Source organism: Diabrotica undecimpunctata, chromosome 2 (assembly GCF_040954645.1).
Source record: "Diabrotica undecimpunctata isolate CICGRU chromosome 2, icDiaUnde3, whole genome shotgun sequence".
Lineage (NCBI taxonomy): Eukaryota > Metazoa > Arthropoda > Insecta > Coleoptera > Chrysomelidae > Diabrotica > Diabrotica undecimpunctata.
The window spans coordinates 27,828,891-27,846,351 of record NC_092804.1 but is presented as its reverse complement, the minus strand read 5'-3'; the positions used below and the strand labels follow the sequence as shown (position 1 = coordinate 27,846,351).

Genomic DNA, 17,461 nt, shown 5'->3' with positions numbered 1-17,461 from the left:
GCTAATCATCCCGTGCTCCTTTTTTCTTGTTGTTCTTTCTTCTTTCTCTATATAGGCATATGTTTCTGTTTATCCTTGGAAATACTCCCCGGTTTTATATACACTGTTTTATCATCGTTTTCTGAAAGACCAGGTATGAGAGCATATATATAGATGACTAGAATACTCTCATTACATTAAGATATGTTATAAGATATGTTATTATATGTTAGGCAATGATTAGATATAATAAATATATCTTTATGTCGATATGTCTATTTATATTCCAAAATTCAAAATTTGAAATTGACTGACTATTTTGTAATTTATTGGCTGTTTCAATATTTTGTGTATCCACAACAAAAAAGGCACTATTACCTTCAAAACTGCTACTACCTTACTTACCTTATTCTGGCAGATAGCATGTTTAGAAGAGAAAAAAAAAGGAGCCAGAACACGAACTCGTGGAAAACTAGCTTTAAAATTTCATTCAACATTCAATTAAGCTTATTTTATGAGAACTTAGTACCACCTAAGATTTTCAGTTTCGTCAAAAATAAAGCTACCTTGTCTCTTCTAATGTTTTTTGTACTGTTACAAGAATGCGTTCAAAGGTACATCTGTAAATATTCTTCCCCTGCGAGGGCCGTGAGATGTAGTGGTTGCTTATTTTGTGAGGTGAGTACTGAGTGGAAGCAAAAAACGGCTCTACTCTGGACAACATGCGACATCCAAGTTTCATTGGACTTTTCCAGACGGGGTTCTGCTGTGAGTGACCATCTATTTCCTAGCTCCTAGTGGGACTATAATGGACTCCTTGTCCCAACAAATACAGAAAAACAAACCATCCAGATAAAAAAGAGGCTCTAAAATCTATCCGAAAGCCGTATATGTATGGTATACACAAGTCTTTCAGGTCGTAGCCTGAAAAGATGCGACTCATGTATCTACAATCTACAAAATTATTGTTCTTCCAAAGATTATCATTTTCAATATATTCATCAACATATTTTCTTTATTTTACCTTATTGCTTTAATTGATTAGTTTGGTTGGTTGACTTTCACAAATCCAAAAAATCTAGAGTTTGAGGTTTAGCAAGCTCCAAGAGCAACGAATAACCGAAAGAGTCCTGGTCATGACAATGTGCATGCCGAAGTTGTCAAAATATTTGACACAAAGCATCTTAAGTATCTGTGCAACCGAATATATGATTCTGGCAAAATTCCATCAGCCTTTGTAACAATTCTAAAAAGGTATATTCTAAAGTTTTAATGACTATTGACTTATATAAAGTGTTATGACCATGTTCTGAAAGTTTTTCTTCGCTGAACATGCCAAAGATAGCAAAATCATACAAGAACTCTACGGAAACCAAACGACGGAGATAAGAATCAAGACAAGCGGAGCTGGAAGGCGAAGGAATTCCTGGCTGAACAATCACAAATCTTTTCAGATCAGCAATTTGCAAAATACAGAGTGCCATGATGATCGTCAACATCCGAAACAGATAGGCACTACAAGAAGAAGAAGAATATGCAGACGATACAAAAATTCTAGCACTAACTTGAGAGAATCTTCAGCATATATTAGACAGTATTGACACCCTGTGTAAACATTTTGGACTTAAGGTCAACGGTACAAAGAGTACTTAGACAAAATTTATGGTAATAGATCGACACCCCTTAATCAATAACATTAAAACAAATTTAAATATTTCCTATTAGCTTGTAGTCTCTCACTTGGGAAGTGCTATATATGGTCTATTTTACTTGATGACACAGAGAAGTGCTTCCTCAAAGTTAGAACATTGAACTGCATTGAAGTATGCCACGAATAAAGGAATTTTATGAACTTCGGGTTGCGAACGGGAACTAATCAATATTGTTAAGGAAAGAAACTGGTATAACTTCAAAGACCATATTTTGAATAGCCGAAAACGGCCCTCTACAAATTCTTCCACGCTGTTGGTCACATGACAAGAACGAATGATGGCAGGTACACGAAGATATCGAAATAGCCACCGAGAACTGACAAAAGAAATAGAAGAAAACGACTTACATGCTGGATAGATGATCAGAAAAGAGATGGATCCAAGATGGATGGGTGGATCCAAGAAGCTTAGAAAGAAGACATTGACTACTATCGAGAGAGGTCTAGGTTGAGTACTGGATGTAGCAGTCTGGATGATAATGTAGTAATTATATAGGCCTATGAGAAGCAACTGGTTTTTCTTCTTCTTTTAATATTGTGTAGAAAGGTGCTCTTTCTTTAAAAGAGCTATAATTTATGATACGTGTACATACACATACCTGTTAAAAATATTAATGATGATATAAATGAGATAAAAACATTGCTATTGCTAGTTACAGTAGAAAACGAGCGAAAACAGTGAAAAGTTGTAGAAGAAAGTAATAGAACCATCAGCATCCATATTTCAGTATTTACTGTTGGTCTCCCCAATACGCTTTCAACTTATCGATTCTACATTGCTTTTAGCACATTTTTTTAATTATATTATTCTGTAAATTATTGTTCGTGGTATCCATTTAAGTATTTTTTTGCCTAACTATTAAGTCTAGCTATTTGTTTTGTCAATCTCCATTTCATCCATAATTTTTATTTGTCTTATCAAATCTTTATGTCGAACTTATAAGTTCAGGGATTAATCTGTAATGAATAATTTACCATAGTCCTTTTCATTTTTCGTTGTACTGTTCTTAGTTTTTTTTCTAACTACTTCTTATATTAAGTAATATAAGCTCAATTATTAGTAATTACTATTTAAATGAGAATAAGCCACAATTAAAGGGTAAAGTACGTTTATTGACGTTTCAATTTCCACTTCGGAAATCGTTCTCAAAATACAAACATTAGTAATTACTATTATTTTGAGAACGATTTCCGAAGTGGAAATTGAAACGTCAATAAACGTACTTTAACCTTTAATTGTGGCTTATTCACATTTAAATAGTAATTACTTTAACATGCCACAAGAAAATAGCTTCAGAACAATATCAATTATTAGTGCTAATACCTATTTGATTAATCATTTGATAAAATCATGACACGAACATACATTTGATAGTTTTCCTATTATCTTTCCTTAATAGAAAATTGCTACCCTTAATTATGAAAGCCTCATCGCCAGTACGTGTAAACAAGGAATAAATTCCATTTCTGATTCATCTACCGGTTTACATAAGACGATGAGTATTCAAATGATAATTTTCTTTGCATAATAGACCGCAAGCTAAGCTGCAGCGGGTTTCTTGAGGGTTACACCCTCATTCACCAAAGGACGTTCTAACAATGAGGTAGAAACCTAGTAACCTGGATGACAACTTTGAGAAGTACAAATTCTGTGTTCTGTCTCCGATGATTTTAGTAATCATATTTCTACAAATTTCTAAATCACTTAGTAGCGGACATATTAGAAAACAATCCCAAACTGTTTTATTTAGATAATTTTGATCAGGACACATCTTTGTTCTTGCCAAGAGCGTTATGTTTTTAAGCGAATGGATAACAATGTTGCCAAGTGTAGAAAAACAGATGTACTTTGTTGTAATTGATATTGATATTAAATTTGAAATATAAATTCTTAAGTATATTTGCTACATAAAATATATAAATGTGAGTTTGTGGAAGATAATGATATCTTGAATATATTGAATATGTTGCCTGTTTGAGTCCATTTCAAATAGGTAAAAAGAAATAAGAATAAGAATTACTCACAATCAATTTATTCTACCACCACCGACCGGTTTCGCATACTATAATTTGCTATGCATCTTCAGTTCAGGTCAACGTTACATGGTAAACTAGATGCTGAAAATATAATAACAGGTGCTGTCTGGTAGACAATATACAGCAATTATATACAGCAATGACTTTAAATTGATTAAATAAAACTTAAGTGAAAAACAATCTAGTAAATTGAAATTAAATAAATAAATATTTCTTACATGCCGATACAAGGATTATTATTAAATGTTTAAGAAAACATAGTTAAAAAAACTGTTACGGTAAACTGGTGACAGGTGATTATCGGATTTACTGCACATATTTAACGAATAAAGGGAAATATCTTTAGCAGAAAAGATGTTCTTGAGAACAACTAGACTAGGAATGTAGGTATTATGTAAATTGTTGGTTAAAAAAATAAATTATAGTTATTATAGAATGTTACGCAATCATCACATCTTTTTAGATCTTAGATCTCCTTTATCATCTATCTTTTCTTCTAGCATTAGTTGCGGAAAAGTATATCGCTCTCCTCGTAATATGGACCCTAAGTATGCATTTTTCTTATGTGTAATATATCCAAGAGCCTAGCTATTTTTTAATACTTAATATAAATACTTGTTCATTTCTAACTCTACGCATTAATGATATTCTAAACTTTCGGCGAAGTCACCATATTTTAAAAGCTTGAAGCTTGATATCTTTGTATTTAGTTAATTATTTCTACCTACAATCATGGTTTTTGACTTCTTGATATTTATTTTCACACCTTCGCTTTATTTGCGAGTGTTAAATCGTTTAGAAGACATTATAGATCGTCGATGTTATCTGTAACATCGCTGTGTCGTCGGTGTACCTAATGTTAATATGCAGTTTACTTTAATACCTGTACTAGAAGCCTGTCACTTCTTCTATGATAGTTAAATAAGTTTTAACGTATGGATCCTAGTCTCTCTCCCTTTTTAACTGAAAAATTGTGCGTTTCGTTGTAGTTTCGAATACACACTGTGGGTTCTAATCCAAATTGACGATATAATTCTTACATCTTTAACATCAAATCACAAGATGTTTTATCAGTAATTTATCATGTTTCACCTTATCAAATGCCTTCTCATAATCGATGAAACAGAGGAATATATCCTACCTTTGATGTATACAGCTTTATACTATTATTTGGATGACAATTTCTAGTGACTTTTTTCTGCATATTTCTTAAATAAACTTTTGTGTAGTATTATCAAGAAAAGTTTTAAGACATAGCTCATTAGGATTATTATACGATGGTTGGTTTTACAGAATGTTGCATTTTTTTTCATTTTAATAGTTTGTTAGCGTAAAGGACTTCAGTTGCCAAAATCCTTGGGCCATTCATATGGTCTCCCAATTGTACTTGGTTTTATCTTATATGATCGTCAAAAAAATTTGCTATGGACGTTTTCGAGGTAATACGAATTTCATGAGGGCTTCCTACTTAATTTGTTTTAGTCATTTTTTATGTGAATTTCTTTTTGTTGAAGATTCCAGGAATTTTCTTAATTTTCTTGTGGAGAACACAATCAGTGACCAGTTTTTAGAAGTTTTGATTATTGCTGATATTTATTGATGTCTTTAGTTTCTTCTTTTAGCTGTAACGAGCCTCAGTATAATATTACCTAGATAAATATGGCTAGTTTTAATTACTTTTAAGATGTAAGTATTTACCATATGTTCAGTTTAGGAGTCAGTCAGTCAGTTTTTACCTCTTTGTATCAATCATTTTAATGTGGAAATACTTACTGTTAGATTTCACTGATGATGGTCCGATAGGATGAACCAGAAGTATTTACTTCATTGTAAGTTTTGAAGCGAAGCTTTTATACTTTCGTTGTATTTTTTGTACAGTAAAATGCTGAGGCGAGCATCACGGAACTAGCGCCACAAGATGGCGTTGTCACGGGTAGCATCATATAATAGCGGTCGTTGACATCGATTCACTACTCTCGATCAATTCGTTTCTAGTCATCATGTATTTACTCTCAGCAGATTTAAATTAGAAACTTCATGAAAAATAACTAACAAATATAAAACAAAAATGATTATGAAACGAATACATCAACATGATAGGACGAACCAAGATTGGGAAAAACTAAAAAATAAATAATAAATACTAAAAAAATATATTTTCATCCCCATTTATGTTCTTCCTTGTTTATAATATGCTTTCGCAAATAGTTGTAGCCTAATTGTTTAATTATATAATTATTCTTTTCCTTTGTGCTTGATTTAGAAAACTCTAAAACGGAATCTTTCACGAAAAGATTGATATTTTTACAAACAGTTTATGGACGCTTGATTTTATCTAGTTTCAAGTGTAGAAGAAATATTCACAAAGGATTGATGCCTAAAAATTGGAATAAGAACCGCCCATTTAAGTTTTACGTCGATTACTTCTTATGTATATTATATATACTTCATTGTAAGTTTCTTCTTATATATTGCACATGTTGGCAACACCTCGAAATCATCATAATCTTTTCCAATATCCAGGTAGAATCTAATTATAATAAATTCAGGTATCATATAATTTGGATTACCTGACAGATCGACACACTAACGCCACACAGCGACAGATTTAAAAGTTACATCCCTTGTCATAGTTCGCCAGGTTCCCGTCAGGGTACTATAATGGCGCTGTTGATCTAAGGGCGCTAAACAAACACAATAGGTACAATGAACCACTTAAAGCCATTGTGTGATTGTAGGGTTGTGACAATAGGTTGTAAGTGTGGTTGTTAATAAAAAGAGCAGGGTTGGAATGACCTGAAATTGTATATCTAATGGTTTTTTTATTTGTTGAGCGCTTCAATTAGATCATAAAGATTAGGAGGTAGGAATAAAATATTATTGAATATTATATTTTTGTAATTAAATTTTATTATTTATTTATGTATTTATTTAATTTTTATTATCAATTATTAAGACAAAAAATATTGAAATCCCATAAAAGCTAAAAGAGTTGAAGAAGAGTGGCAACAGTTTAATCATAAATGAAGAGAAGAAACAGATTATAAAATTAAACTGCTGTTTTAAAGACCAAAGACCAAATTATTTTATGAGAGATTTCTTTAACATATTCGAGAATTTTAGGAGTTTTAATAAGACATAATAGAATTTTTACTAAACAAATTCTCTTTTTAGATCATGGAAATTAACTTTTTCAATATTGAGTACCTATTTGTTGGCATTTGCATCAGTCATTTTTATCAGTTCAAAATAATGGCCGAAATTTACCTTAAAAAATTCAAGAAATGTGAGACTTGATAAAACAGAAAGGCCTATCATGTGGGAAACAGTGGGGGGGGGAGCATATGAAATTGACGAATATAATGTATTGATTCCTGGGGAAGAAAATCCCATAATTAAAACAAGAACAAACTTCTGCAACCTATTATACCGAGCTGATATCAATCAAGAATAGCTTCCCTAAGAGTACTTCATCTTCATTTTATAATTAGATGGGATAAAATAAAAAATATTTTATTACTGTAATGACAGGAACTTGATATAAAATCTGGAAAAACAGTTATATTTGGTACATCGATAATGTGGTTCCTCTATCCAAAAATAACAGAATACTCAGTGACCGGAAAGTCTAGATATTATGCGAGTCTCTATGCAAGGACTATAGAACAAACCATTACAGCCACATTAGTTGCAGTACAGATTGATAGAATTAAAACAAAAGAACAGAATTAAAATCTGGAATTTCGAAAACAACAAGAAACTAAATAAAGAGAAAATAATTGAGAATACAAGGAAAAATAAATGAAAAACAGACCAATTGAGGAAAATAACGAAAATGTCACAGAAGCAGTACAACAATCGTAGGCATTTGTATCTATTAAAAGAAGGGATGCAAAAAGCGAGAGATAAATCCCAGACAGGCTCCAGAACTATTAAATATCAGTGGAAGTCTGAATTGTTTTGTCTTAGGCAATGTTTCTAGTATAAAACATTTTGTAGTTTTAAAATTACGATTGCAGTTTTTTCATTATGAAGGTTACAGTATACAAAACAATAAATAACATACAATGGAACCGCTTTTAGAATAGTAAAAAATATGTTCAACATCCAAAATAAAGTAATCCGATACCGCCAACCTCTCAAACAGCCATAAATATCAGCTCCATTTATTATAACAATAATTATTTCTCACCAACACACATCGCAAAAACCACTCTCTAATTACATAAACAAAATAATCCGTGTTTTGAAAATGCAAAGTGTGTTTATTTTCAACCTAATAAATATCTGCAGCGTCCACTGAAACAAACCTTTGAGCTCGGACTGGGACCCGTCATATAAACTGGAAGATGGGTCAACTAAATGCAATTTGAATGGGGTCCGTTCAATTATCCTCCTACATCGACTCGTTAACTGGCCGTAAGATTTATTTTGGACTCGTCACCGAATTTAAATACGGAAAGTTAACCTACACGAAGAAAACGAATTCGTTTAACAAACAGATTTTGATTAAAAATAATAGTAAATGAGTAATCAGGTCTCTTTCGTTTTAAATTATACTAAAGATGAATTGTATTATTAAAGAAAGAAATTTAGATGGAAAAGCTTTTCGAACAGGGAAGTACAATAAAGGCAGAAGATACAAATAAAAGAAATCATTGTTACTTGACTGTTAATGTGAGCTGTAGAGAAGATGAATTGTATTATTAAAGAAAGAAATTTAGATGGAAAAGCTTTTCGAACAGGGAAGTACAATAAAAGCAGAAGATACAAATAAAAGAAATCATTGTTACTTAACTGTTAATGTGAGCTGTAGAGTAGCTGTCATAGTCATCTACCTCCCAGGAAATTCAGCCACATCTATTACCTTCAATGTTTAGGTGTTTTCTCTGTCGACAAGTGTTCCAGTTAAAATATGTAGTCATCTTTCCATATTCCATTTATTTATTGTCTCATTAGTTGTAAGTATTTCCAATGTTTGGATATTTTAAGATGTACCTACTTCATTTTCGATTTCTTCCAGCATTATTGAGCTGATAGTAATCTCTTAAAAGGTTTTGGTCCCATAGAAGGTGTTTCTGTAGCTCTTTTGGCTAGTTCTTCAGTAATTTCGTTTATCTTCACTACGGTATGTCGCGAAATCTATGTAGGTACTAAACTTGCTTAATTCATTTAATTGACAGCAAGGTATACATTTAATAATACATTTCTTCATGATCACTAACCTGACTCTTCATTATATCATTCTCAGCATTACACTTTTTTTACCAACGTATTAAAATATATTTAAAAGCTTTATATAAGCCATATAGTTTATTATGCTAGTTTATGCCGATAACAATGAGTAATTATAAAAGAGGAAACAAAAACACACATAAAAATATGTATACCTGGTAACAGCACTGATGATGTAGTTGTTAGTCCGAAAACGTTCTGTGATGTAGCCTGAAAGGGTCTTTTTTTTAATTTAAATATATTTTATAAAGTTGGTTGTTGCCACTCAGTGGAGAAAGTCCTTGTTCGAGCCAGGAATTTGTGCGTTCCCTTAAAAAATTTAATCCTTTATCATCGAGCTAGTGTCTTAAGAATTATAATGTTCGTTACTCAAATTATGTAATTTAAGGGTCATCTGACTTCATTATGTGGCTAGTTCAAATTACTTTGTAGACGTTTTTCACTGACGATGATCCGATAGGATTGAATCCTTCTGAATATTTATAAATCAATTTTGGATCATTTTTAAAATTTGTAATAAATTTTTTACCATTATACAAAAGAAGTTTTTATTTCATTTATAAGGGATTTTTAATAAAATTTTTACATAAAAATATTTCAAAGAATATCAGGAATCTGATGAAATATCTTATCAAGAATCTTTGTTAAAAACAACTATTCCTCATATGGCCAGATAATAATATATGAAAACAAGGGATGGAAAATGTTTACTTAAAAGATGTAAACCCAGATTATGTTGTCAATTAAACAAAAAAGCAAACAAATTATTGATTTTATATAATAATAAGAATAACATATAATGACTGGATGTTGATGTACTAACGAGAATGGGGGAAAGCAAGACCAAATGAAATCTACAACAGTATTAGTAATAAATTTGTTAGAAAAAGTAATAGATTACTATTTAAATGGGAATAAGCCACAATTAAAGGTTAAAATACGTTTATTGACGTTTCAATTTCCACTTCGGAAATCGTTCTCAAAATACAAACATTAGAACGATTTCCGAAGTGGAAATTGAAACGTCAATAAACGTATTTTAACCTTTAATTGTGGCTTATTCCCATTTAAATAGTAATTAATTTAAAATGCCACAAGAAAATAGCTTCAGAACAATATTAAAAAAGTAATAGAGACGGAAAAGCCAGAGCACCAGTAGTTAGATATGGTTTTCAATGACCAGAAGCCTTGATTTCAAACCTAACAATGCAGAAGAATCAAGATGATTTCAGGTATAAAAGAAACACTTAATAGTTTAGTCAATAAGCACGGGATTTTTACCTATTTATCTGTAAATGTAATATAATGTTTGAATACCTAAATTTAAAATGTTTAGTTTAATGAAATACATTCACGAAAAAGACTATTAATAAAAAAACGTTTTACATATTTATCACAAAATTGACTTTTTGTAATTGCATAGCTGGATATTATGTAAATTTTTTATTTGTATTATAAATTTATTGCATAATTAATGATAGTGGTGCTTCTACATGTTGTTTATTCAATTAGCCCCGTGGCTTATTCTTCTAGAGTATATTACTTTTAGTTACTCTTTATTTAAAATTGATAATGGCCTTTAAAAATTTTAAATTCGTGTAGAACCGGGGTACAAAATTGATAATGGCCTTTAAAAATTTTAAATTCGTGTAGAACCGGGTGGCAAAATGTCTAAAAGTTAATTTTGTATAAACTAGGACATTTTAGTTTAAAAATTAATAACAGATTATGTCTTCAGATATCGAAACTGTCTATGGTTTGGCTATGAAAAGTAAAGCGCTTACTGCAAAGTTCGTTACCTATTTTGTCTAAAATAACTCTTGGGAAAAGCACAAAAAAATGATTTGGAAGCATTGATAATTTTTAAAATCGAGCAAATAGATAAAGCAAATATTTGCGTAGTTTGCGTATAAATATAGTTGCTATTTTAAAAGGGTCAGAAATCATTATATTAAGAGTGAGGAGAAGAACTAGCGAATAAAAGCATTATAAAAAATGATAAAGCACTTTATAGTTATTAACGGAAGGCTAATATTAGGTGACAGTGTGAAAAGAACTACATTATATAATGCAATGTAGACTTTGGGATCCCACCTAAGTTAGTTAAGTTGAACCAACTAACAATGCAAAACGTAAGCTCATGCGTTAGGAGAAAATTCTACGTTCTTTGACATAAATAATGGTCTAAGACAGGGGGACGCGCTGGCGTGTCTGCATTGTTGTTATTAAGGTAAGGCTAATATTAGAAGGTGACAGTGTGAAAAGAACTACATTATATAATGCAATGTAGACTTTGGGATCCCACCTAAGTTAGTTAAGTTGAACCAACTAACAATGCAAAACGTAAGCTCATGCGTTAAAGGAGAAAATTCTACGTTCTTTGACATAAATAATGGTCTAAGACAGGGGGACGCGCTGGCGTGTCTGCATTGTTGTTATTAAGGTAAGGCTAATATTAGAAGGTGACAGTGTGAAAAGAACTACATTATATAATGCAATTTAGAAAAAGAACTATTGAGAACAGTCAAAAGAAGAAAAACCAGTTATTTAGGGCATTTGTTGCGCAACGAGAAATACTACATCCCTCAGTTGATAATAAAAGGCAAAATAGAAGGAAAGCGAGGAATTGGAAGAAAAAAATTGTCCTGGTTACGTAATATCAGAAACTGGACAGGACTTGGATTTGAGGAACTCTTAAGAACAGCTGAAGATAGACAAACGTTTGCCACCATAACCGCTAACCTCCATTGATGGAGAAGGCACTTGAAGAAGAAGAATATAATGCAATGTAGACTTTGGGATCCCACCTAAGTTAGTTAAGTTGAACCAACTAACAATGCAAAACGTAAGCTCATGCGTTAAAGGAGAAAATTCTACGTTCTTTGACATAAATAATGGTCTAAGACAGGGGGACGCGCTGGCGTGTCTGCATTGAAAAAGGCAATCAGACTGAAAAAGGCAATCAGATTAATTTAACTATTTTTAACAGATCGACGCAAATTCTCGCATTCGCTGATGATATAGTTATAGTGGGCAGAAGTATGAGAGACATGGTGCAGTGTTTTACAAGGTTTGCGGACGCGGCAAGTGAATTAGGACTTGTGGTAAACTAGGAAAAAACCAAATATATGTTGGTTTCTAAAAACCTCTCAATGAAATATCCAACAGAGAATTCAACTTAACAGCCATACCTTTGAGCAAGTCAAAGAATTCACATGTCTTGGATCGCTAGTAAACGCAACAAACACGACAAGCGACGAAATAAAAAGACGCATAGCAATAGCAAACAGAACTGGTTACGGTCTCCAGGAACATTTAAAAAATAAAAATATAAAATGTGCAGTAAAGCTCAATATACTTGGTATTTTTGAGAGAAAAATTCTTAGAAAGATTTTTGGGGCCGTAAATAAAAAATGGGATATGGCAAAAGATATAACTTTAAACTATATCAGTTATACGCCGATCCAGATATTGTGAAATTCGTTATTAAAGTGCAGAGACTTAGATGAGCTAAGATATTGCTAAGATATCAGATCATGAATACATGAAGAGATGAACATTTTCAAAACCAGAGGGCACAAAAGAAGTAGTGGACGACCACGAAGGAGATGGATTGATGATGTGGAAGAAGACCTACAGATTCTAAGGGTCAGAAGATGGACGGAAGTTGCCAAGAATCGACAGGAGTGGCGACTTCTTTGTGAGCAGACCAAGATCCACAACGGACTGTCGAGCCACCATCACACAATGACACTAAGGAAACATGAAAGAGAAAACGATAATGGATACATGATGTTGACTAATAATGAGAACACTGATGATATAGCTTAGAGAAAGCTGCGATGATAAGAGAGAGAGAGAGAGCACAGATTCAAGTATGGTTTTTGAAGAGAGATAAAAAGACCACAAAAGAGATAAAAGGACCAAGCAAAAAAGGCATAAGCAAATAAAGAACAGAAAATTGGAGGAAAGTATTAGCGAATAGAAAAAAATGTGAAATTTAATCTACCAGGCGTACACACGCCAAACGTTTTGAATATGCGGACTAATCAAAAAATAATTTTTTTTAAGAAGTGCTAAAAACCAATTGGAAGAGTGGGCTACCATTTATTTATAAAAATAGGAATGAGAGAAAGCATTAAAGCAGTTGGTGTATTTACTTGCAGATTTATTTTAACATTAGTATTGGAAATAAATACAGAAGATCTTTAAACTTAAGAAAATTTAAACTACATGGTTACTACCAAATAAAAGCAACAAAACTGTATTTTACAACCAGCCAAAGGATCTACAAAATCAGAAACATAGTTCCAAAACAAAGTTTGAAATATGCGATATATATAAGAATTAATAAGTATTCAATTTATGGATCTAGAAAACCTATAGCTTAAGATAATATCTATAATTTATTTGAAAATTGTTTTAAAAACATTGTTAAGAAGAGAGAATTGAAACGTTTACTCAACTTTTAAACGTTAATGAAGTTTACTACTTTAAAGTACAGTAAAAATTTACTTTAAAATCAGTTAAGGAATATACAATAGACGAATTTTAGATCAAATTTTCAAAAATGGAAAAACAACTGGCAGAAGATGCCTTGAAAAGATTTGAAAAAACGGAAAAACGAAACTTATCCTACTGGTGAAGAAAAAACTGCAGTTTCAGACAGTTTTAGACATTTATATTTTAAACTACAATGTTACGTATAAATTTATACTAAAAAATTAGATTCATAATATCTTAGATACCTAAGTTTTCTGATCAATGGAAATTGAATAGATACGATGTTATAACCAGAACAGCAGCAGCAGTTAGCAGCCAGATGAGAACTAAAGCAACAAACATTGTAATAGTTTTGCATTTACCAAACGAAATAAAAAAAACATTAGTTAAAAATGCGATTAAATATGTAAACTACATTGAAGCAACACTCGCATGAGTAAGATCTAAAGATTTCTACCTTTTTTAGAAATACTATTACATAATTGTTGATTTAATTAAATTACCCTGCCTTGTCGAAAAAATATATATTAACATGATGATTTAAATGAATGCTTCGTGCAATTGTGGGGCGACTTATTTCGGAAAGCCTGATACAAAATACCAATGGGCAGATTATTGTGAATATAAATATACTAAAAGTTGCAAATGGTTCGTACATAACGTTGGTACAAAGAAAAAATGTGGAAGGGCAGATCCGGAAAGGAATATACTATAAGAAAAATTAACAACAAATGTGAGGTCGTTATAGAGAGGAAATAAAAAGATGAATGGATGACATGAATGATAAATAATAAAAATAATATCAGAAACATAATTTTCTTGAACGATTTTAAAGGGTTTTAATGCTACACACCCACTCTCTTGTTTTTGGTTAATAAAAACTATTTTTATTTCCGGTTGTTTGGTTACACAAATTATTTATCGTCTATATGATATATTAAAGATAGGATTCAAGTTAATGTTTGGAAATGTTTATTGGTATGAACCTGCAGATATATTTATGATCTTCACTTTTTTTTAATAAATTGTCTCAACCAAGTAGAAATAAAAATTCCTGATTTTTGGGTATATTTTTTGTTGCTCTATATATTATCTTGAAATTTTCTTTGTGTACTTTTCTTGAAAATTATGATGGTTTGGTTTGAATTCATTATATTATTTTTTATTTAAGAATATTTTTTAACAGGCTATAAATGGTGTCATGAACACTGTATCTTGTATTTGTTTATTCTGTGATTCTCCTATTTTAAATTTAGTACTAATACCTAGAATACAGCACTTAACAATGATATTTTCAGGCAGAAGAAAATAGTCAAAAGGAACAATGACGTTCTGTATACTGTGTACTCTATACTAACAAACAATAAATTAATTTAAAGGAATAAACATAAATGAAAAAGAAATTTTTCTTCAAAAAAATAAACGTTTAGGTATATTTTACTTTTCATTAAAGAATTTATATTTTTACTTTTGTTCGTTTTGCCCCACTTCGTATTTTTTAAATGTAATACAGATATCCTTAAAACCATTTTATTATTTTTATTTATATATTTACTTAAAAACACAACTTCAATATGATCTAATTATTGTTTTTAATAGCTTTTGAAGGAAAACTGTGGGAATCCACCTACAGCTCTACATTTTTTAATTCTTTTTACTAGAAATTAATAAACGAAAGAGTTGGTATTATTACTGTAATTTACATATAAAAGGGGATGTAATAAATTTTATCCTCCACCTTCGTACGCGTTCTTTGTGAAATTCCGTCTAGACGAAACGGAACAGAACAGCAATGCTTTGAATTAGGCAGAGGCTGAACGCTCGTGAACAGCTGATTGCCCCTCGTGGACTGAAAAGGACCAGGCCATCCGAAAACAGCGCGAGAGAAAGCAGGAGGGCCATACGACCGATTAGTAAGTGCGATAGAGACGATTTGGGAACATTCAACCCTGATTTTACACGCACTTGACTCAGGTTATCGCGATTTACATACCGATTCATTACTTGAATGATAATAGATTTGAAGTGTTTACAATTGTAATATCAATAATAAAACTCACCTGCTATTGCCATCCAAGGGTAGAATGTGTGATTCGTCTGTTGATGGATCTGTGTACCAACGGGCTGAGATGATGATGAATTTAAAGAACAAGGGTTGTTCCATGACGATAAAGAGTTCGACGTCCTTCCTCCTGTCGCTGCTCCGGGACTAGAAGACGGATCTCCTCCAACGAGTCCTACTGAAGAACCGTAACCGACTCTAGAGTCTGGAGTACAAGCCGCCGGGCGAACTGGGCCTGTTAGACTATTAGAAAGATTTGCACCAGCACCGGATGTCGCACTTTGCCAAACGTCTTTTACTGCGGCTGCTGCTACCACTGAAGCGTAACCATTTTGATCTGCATTGCCTTTTGAACAGTCTGATTTTGTCGTGGATGAACTGTAGTTTACTGAATTCTGTTGGCCGTCTGAGGAAGATGAATATAATTTGCAAGCTGCGGCGACCGAAGCATCGTATGGAGAGTCTTGTGGAGGTCGAGCTTGGTGTAGAGAATGTGCGTGATGATGTTGACTGGATGCATATGGAGACATACCTAGACTAAGAGGAAAAGATCTGTAAGCAGCTGCAGCGGCTGCACTTTGATGGTCATGGTGATGGGCTCCCGTCACAGAACCAGAACCCTGGTGATGGTGGCCTCCGTAGAAACCACTTTGTTCGAAGTAGGAGTTCATTATTGTCGCGTTAATTTTGGCTGATGTGTAATAATCCCTCAAAAACTGAGGGATGTCCTTTTAACAATTAAAAAAATAACACAAGTTCACTAAGTTCACAAGCACTGAATGTCGATGGTTTGTTTATTTTTGTTTAAGTCAGGCACTGGTGTCACTAAAGCGAGATAACATCTTCATAATGCGAATTAAATTAGTCATTAACGTGTCGAAATAGTCATTCAATATTAAAAATAATGGTTATTGTTACGACGCAATAATAATAAAAATGGTCAATAAAAATTCAGTTTACTACGACAATATTGAGCACGAGGCAAACACACGGCGCGAATGTCGGGTCCGGAATGCACACCGTAACTAGTTTTATCGCGGATAGGAACCCACTGGATAGCTCCGGAGAGCAGAATCCGGCCCACACATCCCGGCCCATTCGCCGTCCTGCTTTCCCCTATCCACCTCTCTCTCGCGCGCACTCATGTCCTCCCCACTTCTACACAACAGCACGCGGCTATAATTGCCACTTCATTATTCGGCTACCTGTATTCGAAAATACTCAATTCGATACAGATACTCAAAATTTTAAAAGAACCCTTTTATAAAACTACCCCTTACTGTTCTTAACAAAAAACAACCCTTATTACTTTACTTTTCTGTCAATTTTATCAAGTTTTTAGGAGCTACAAAATTTTTTTGTAGTCTTTATCTTTATATAAAGTTATCTAAATAATTTATTTATTATTTTTACACTAATTCTATAACAATTTATTAAAAAGTGTATGAAAATATTTCGCAAGTAATAAAGATGAATGTATCCTAATAATGGAAGGGATCATAAATGGACCAATAGCAATGGCATCGCTTACTGTGCCGGCGCCCACATCAAGCATTGCGCAAGGAAAATATATCCCCTAACGACCTCCAGTTCACAAACCATTCTCCCCACCACGCGCGTGTTGTCTTTGTCACTCTCGCGGTGTTGGCCATGCTGGCAGCGTGTCGCCCTCTGTCGATCAAGTGCTCAACTCGTAAACCAGATACTTTCAAGCTCTCAAACGAGCAACATCAAAGTATATTGGTGCTTCACGTAATTGTAAAGTATAAAATTCATTGTTAACTTCTAGCTGGTCGTAAAATGGTGACTTTAGTGAGAAAATCTCACTTTCAGACAACGTTTTTACGAGCCACTGAGGTAAAAACATCGTTTTGTTGGGATAAATCAGAGAAAAATTGTACTTTAATCAACGATTCGAGTTGATACACGTTTGT

The 17,461-nt window shown here is 32.6% G+C and overlaps 1 protein-coding gene across 3 annotated transcripts in view; it reads right to left on the bottom strand.

Moving 5' to 3' along the window:
• The window catches only part of LOC140434370 (homeotic protein ultrabithorax-like), a 725,804-nt gene extending 709,205 nt beyond the window's left edge, over positions 1-16,599 (bottom strand). For 2 of the 3 annotated variants that reach the window (XM_072522555.1, XM_072522557.1), the window contains exon 1: positions 15,526-16,598. In XM_072522555.1, the coding sequence (XP_072378656.1) occupies positions 15,526-16,198 (673 nt within the window). In that variant the 5' untranslated portion in view covers positions 16,199-16,598. Of the gene's footprint in view, positions 1-15,525 lie in introns of all 3 variants that reach the window. The other variant, XR_011950051.1, reaches the window with a different exon arrangement.
• Between the last annotated feature and the right edge of the window lie 862 nt (positions 16,600-17,461).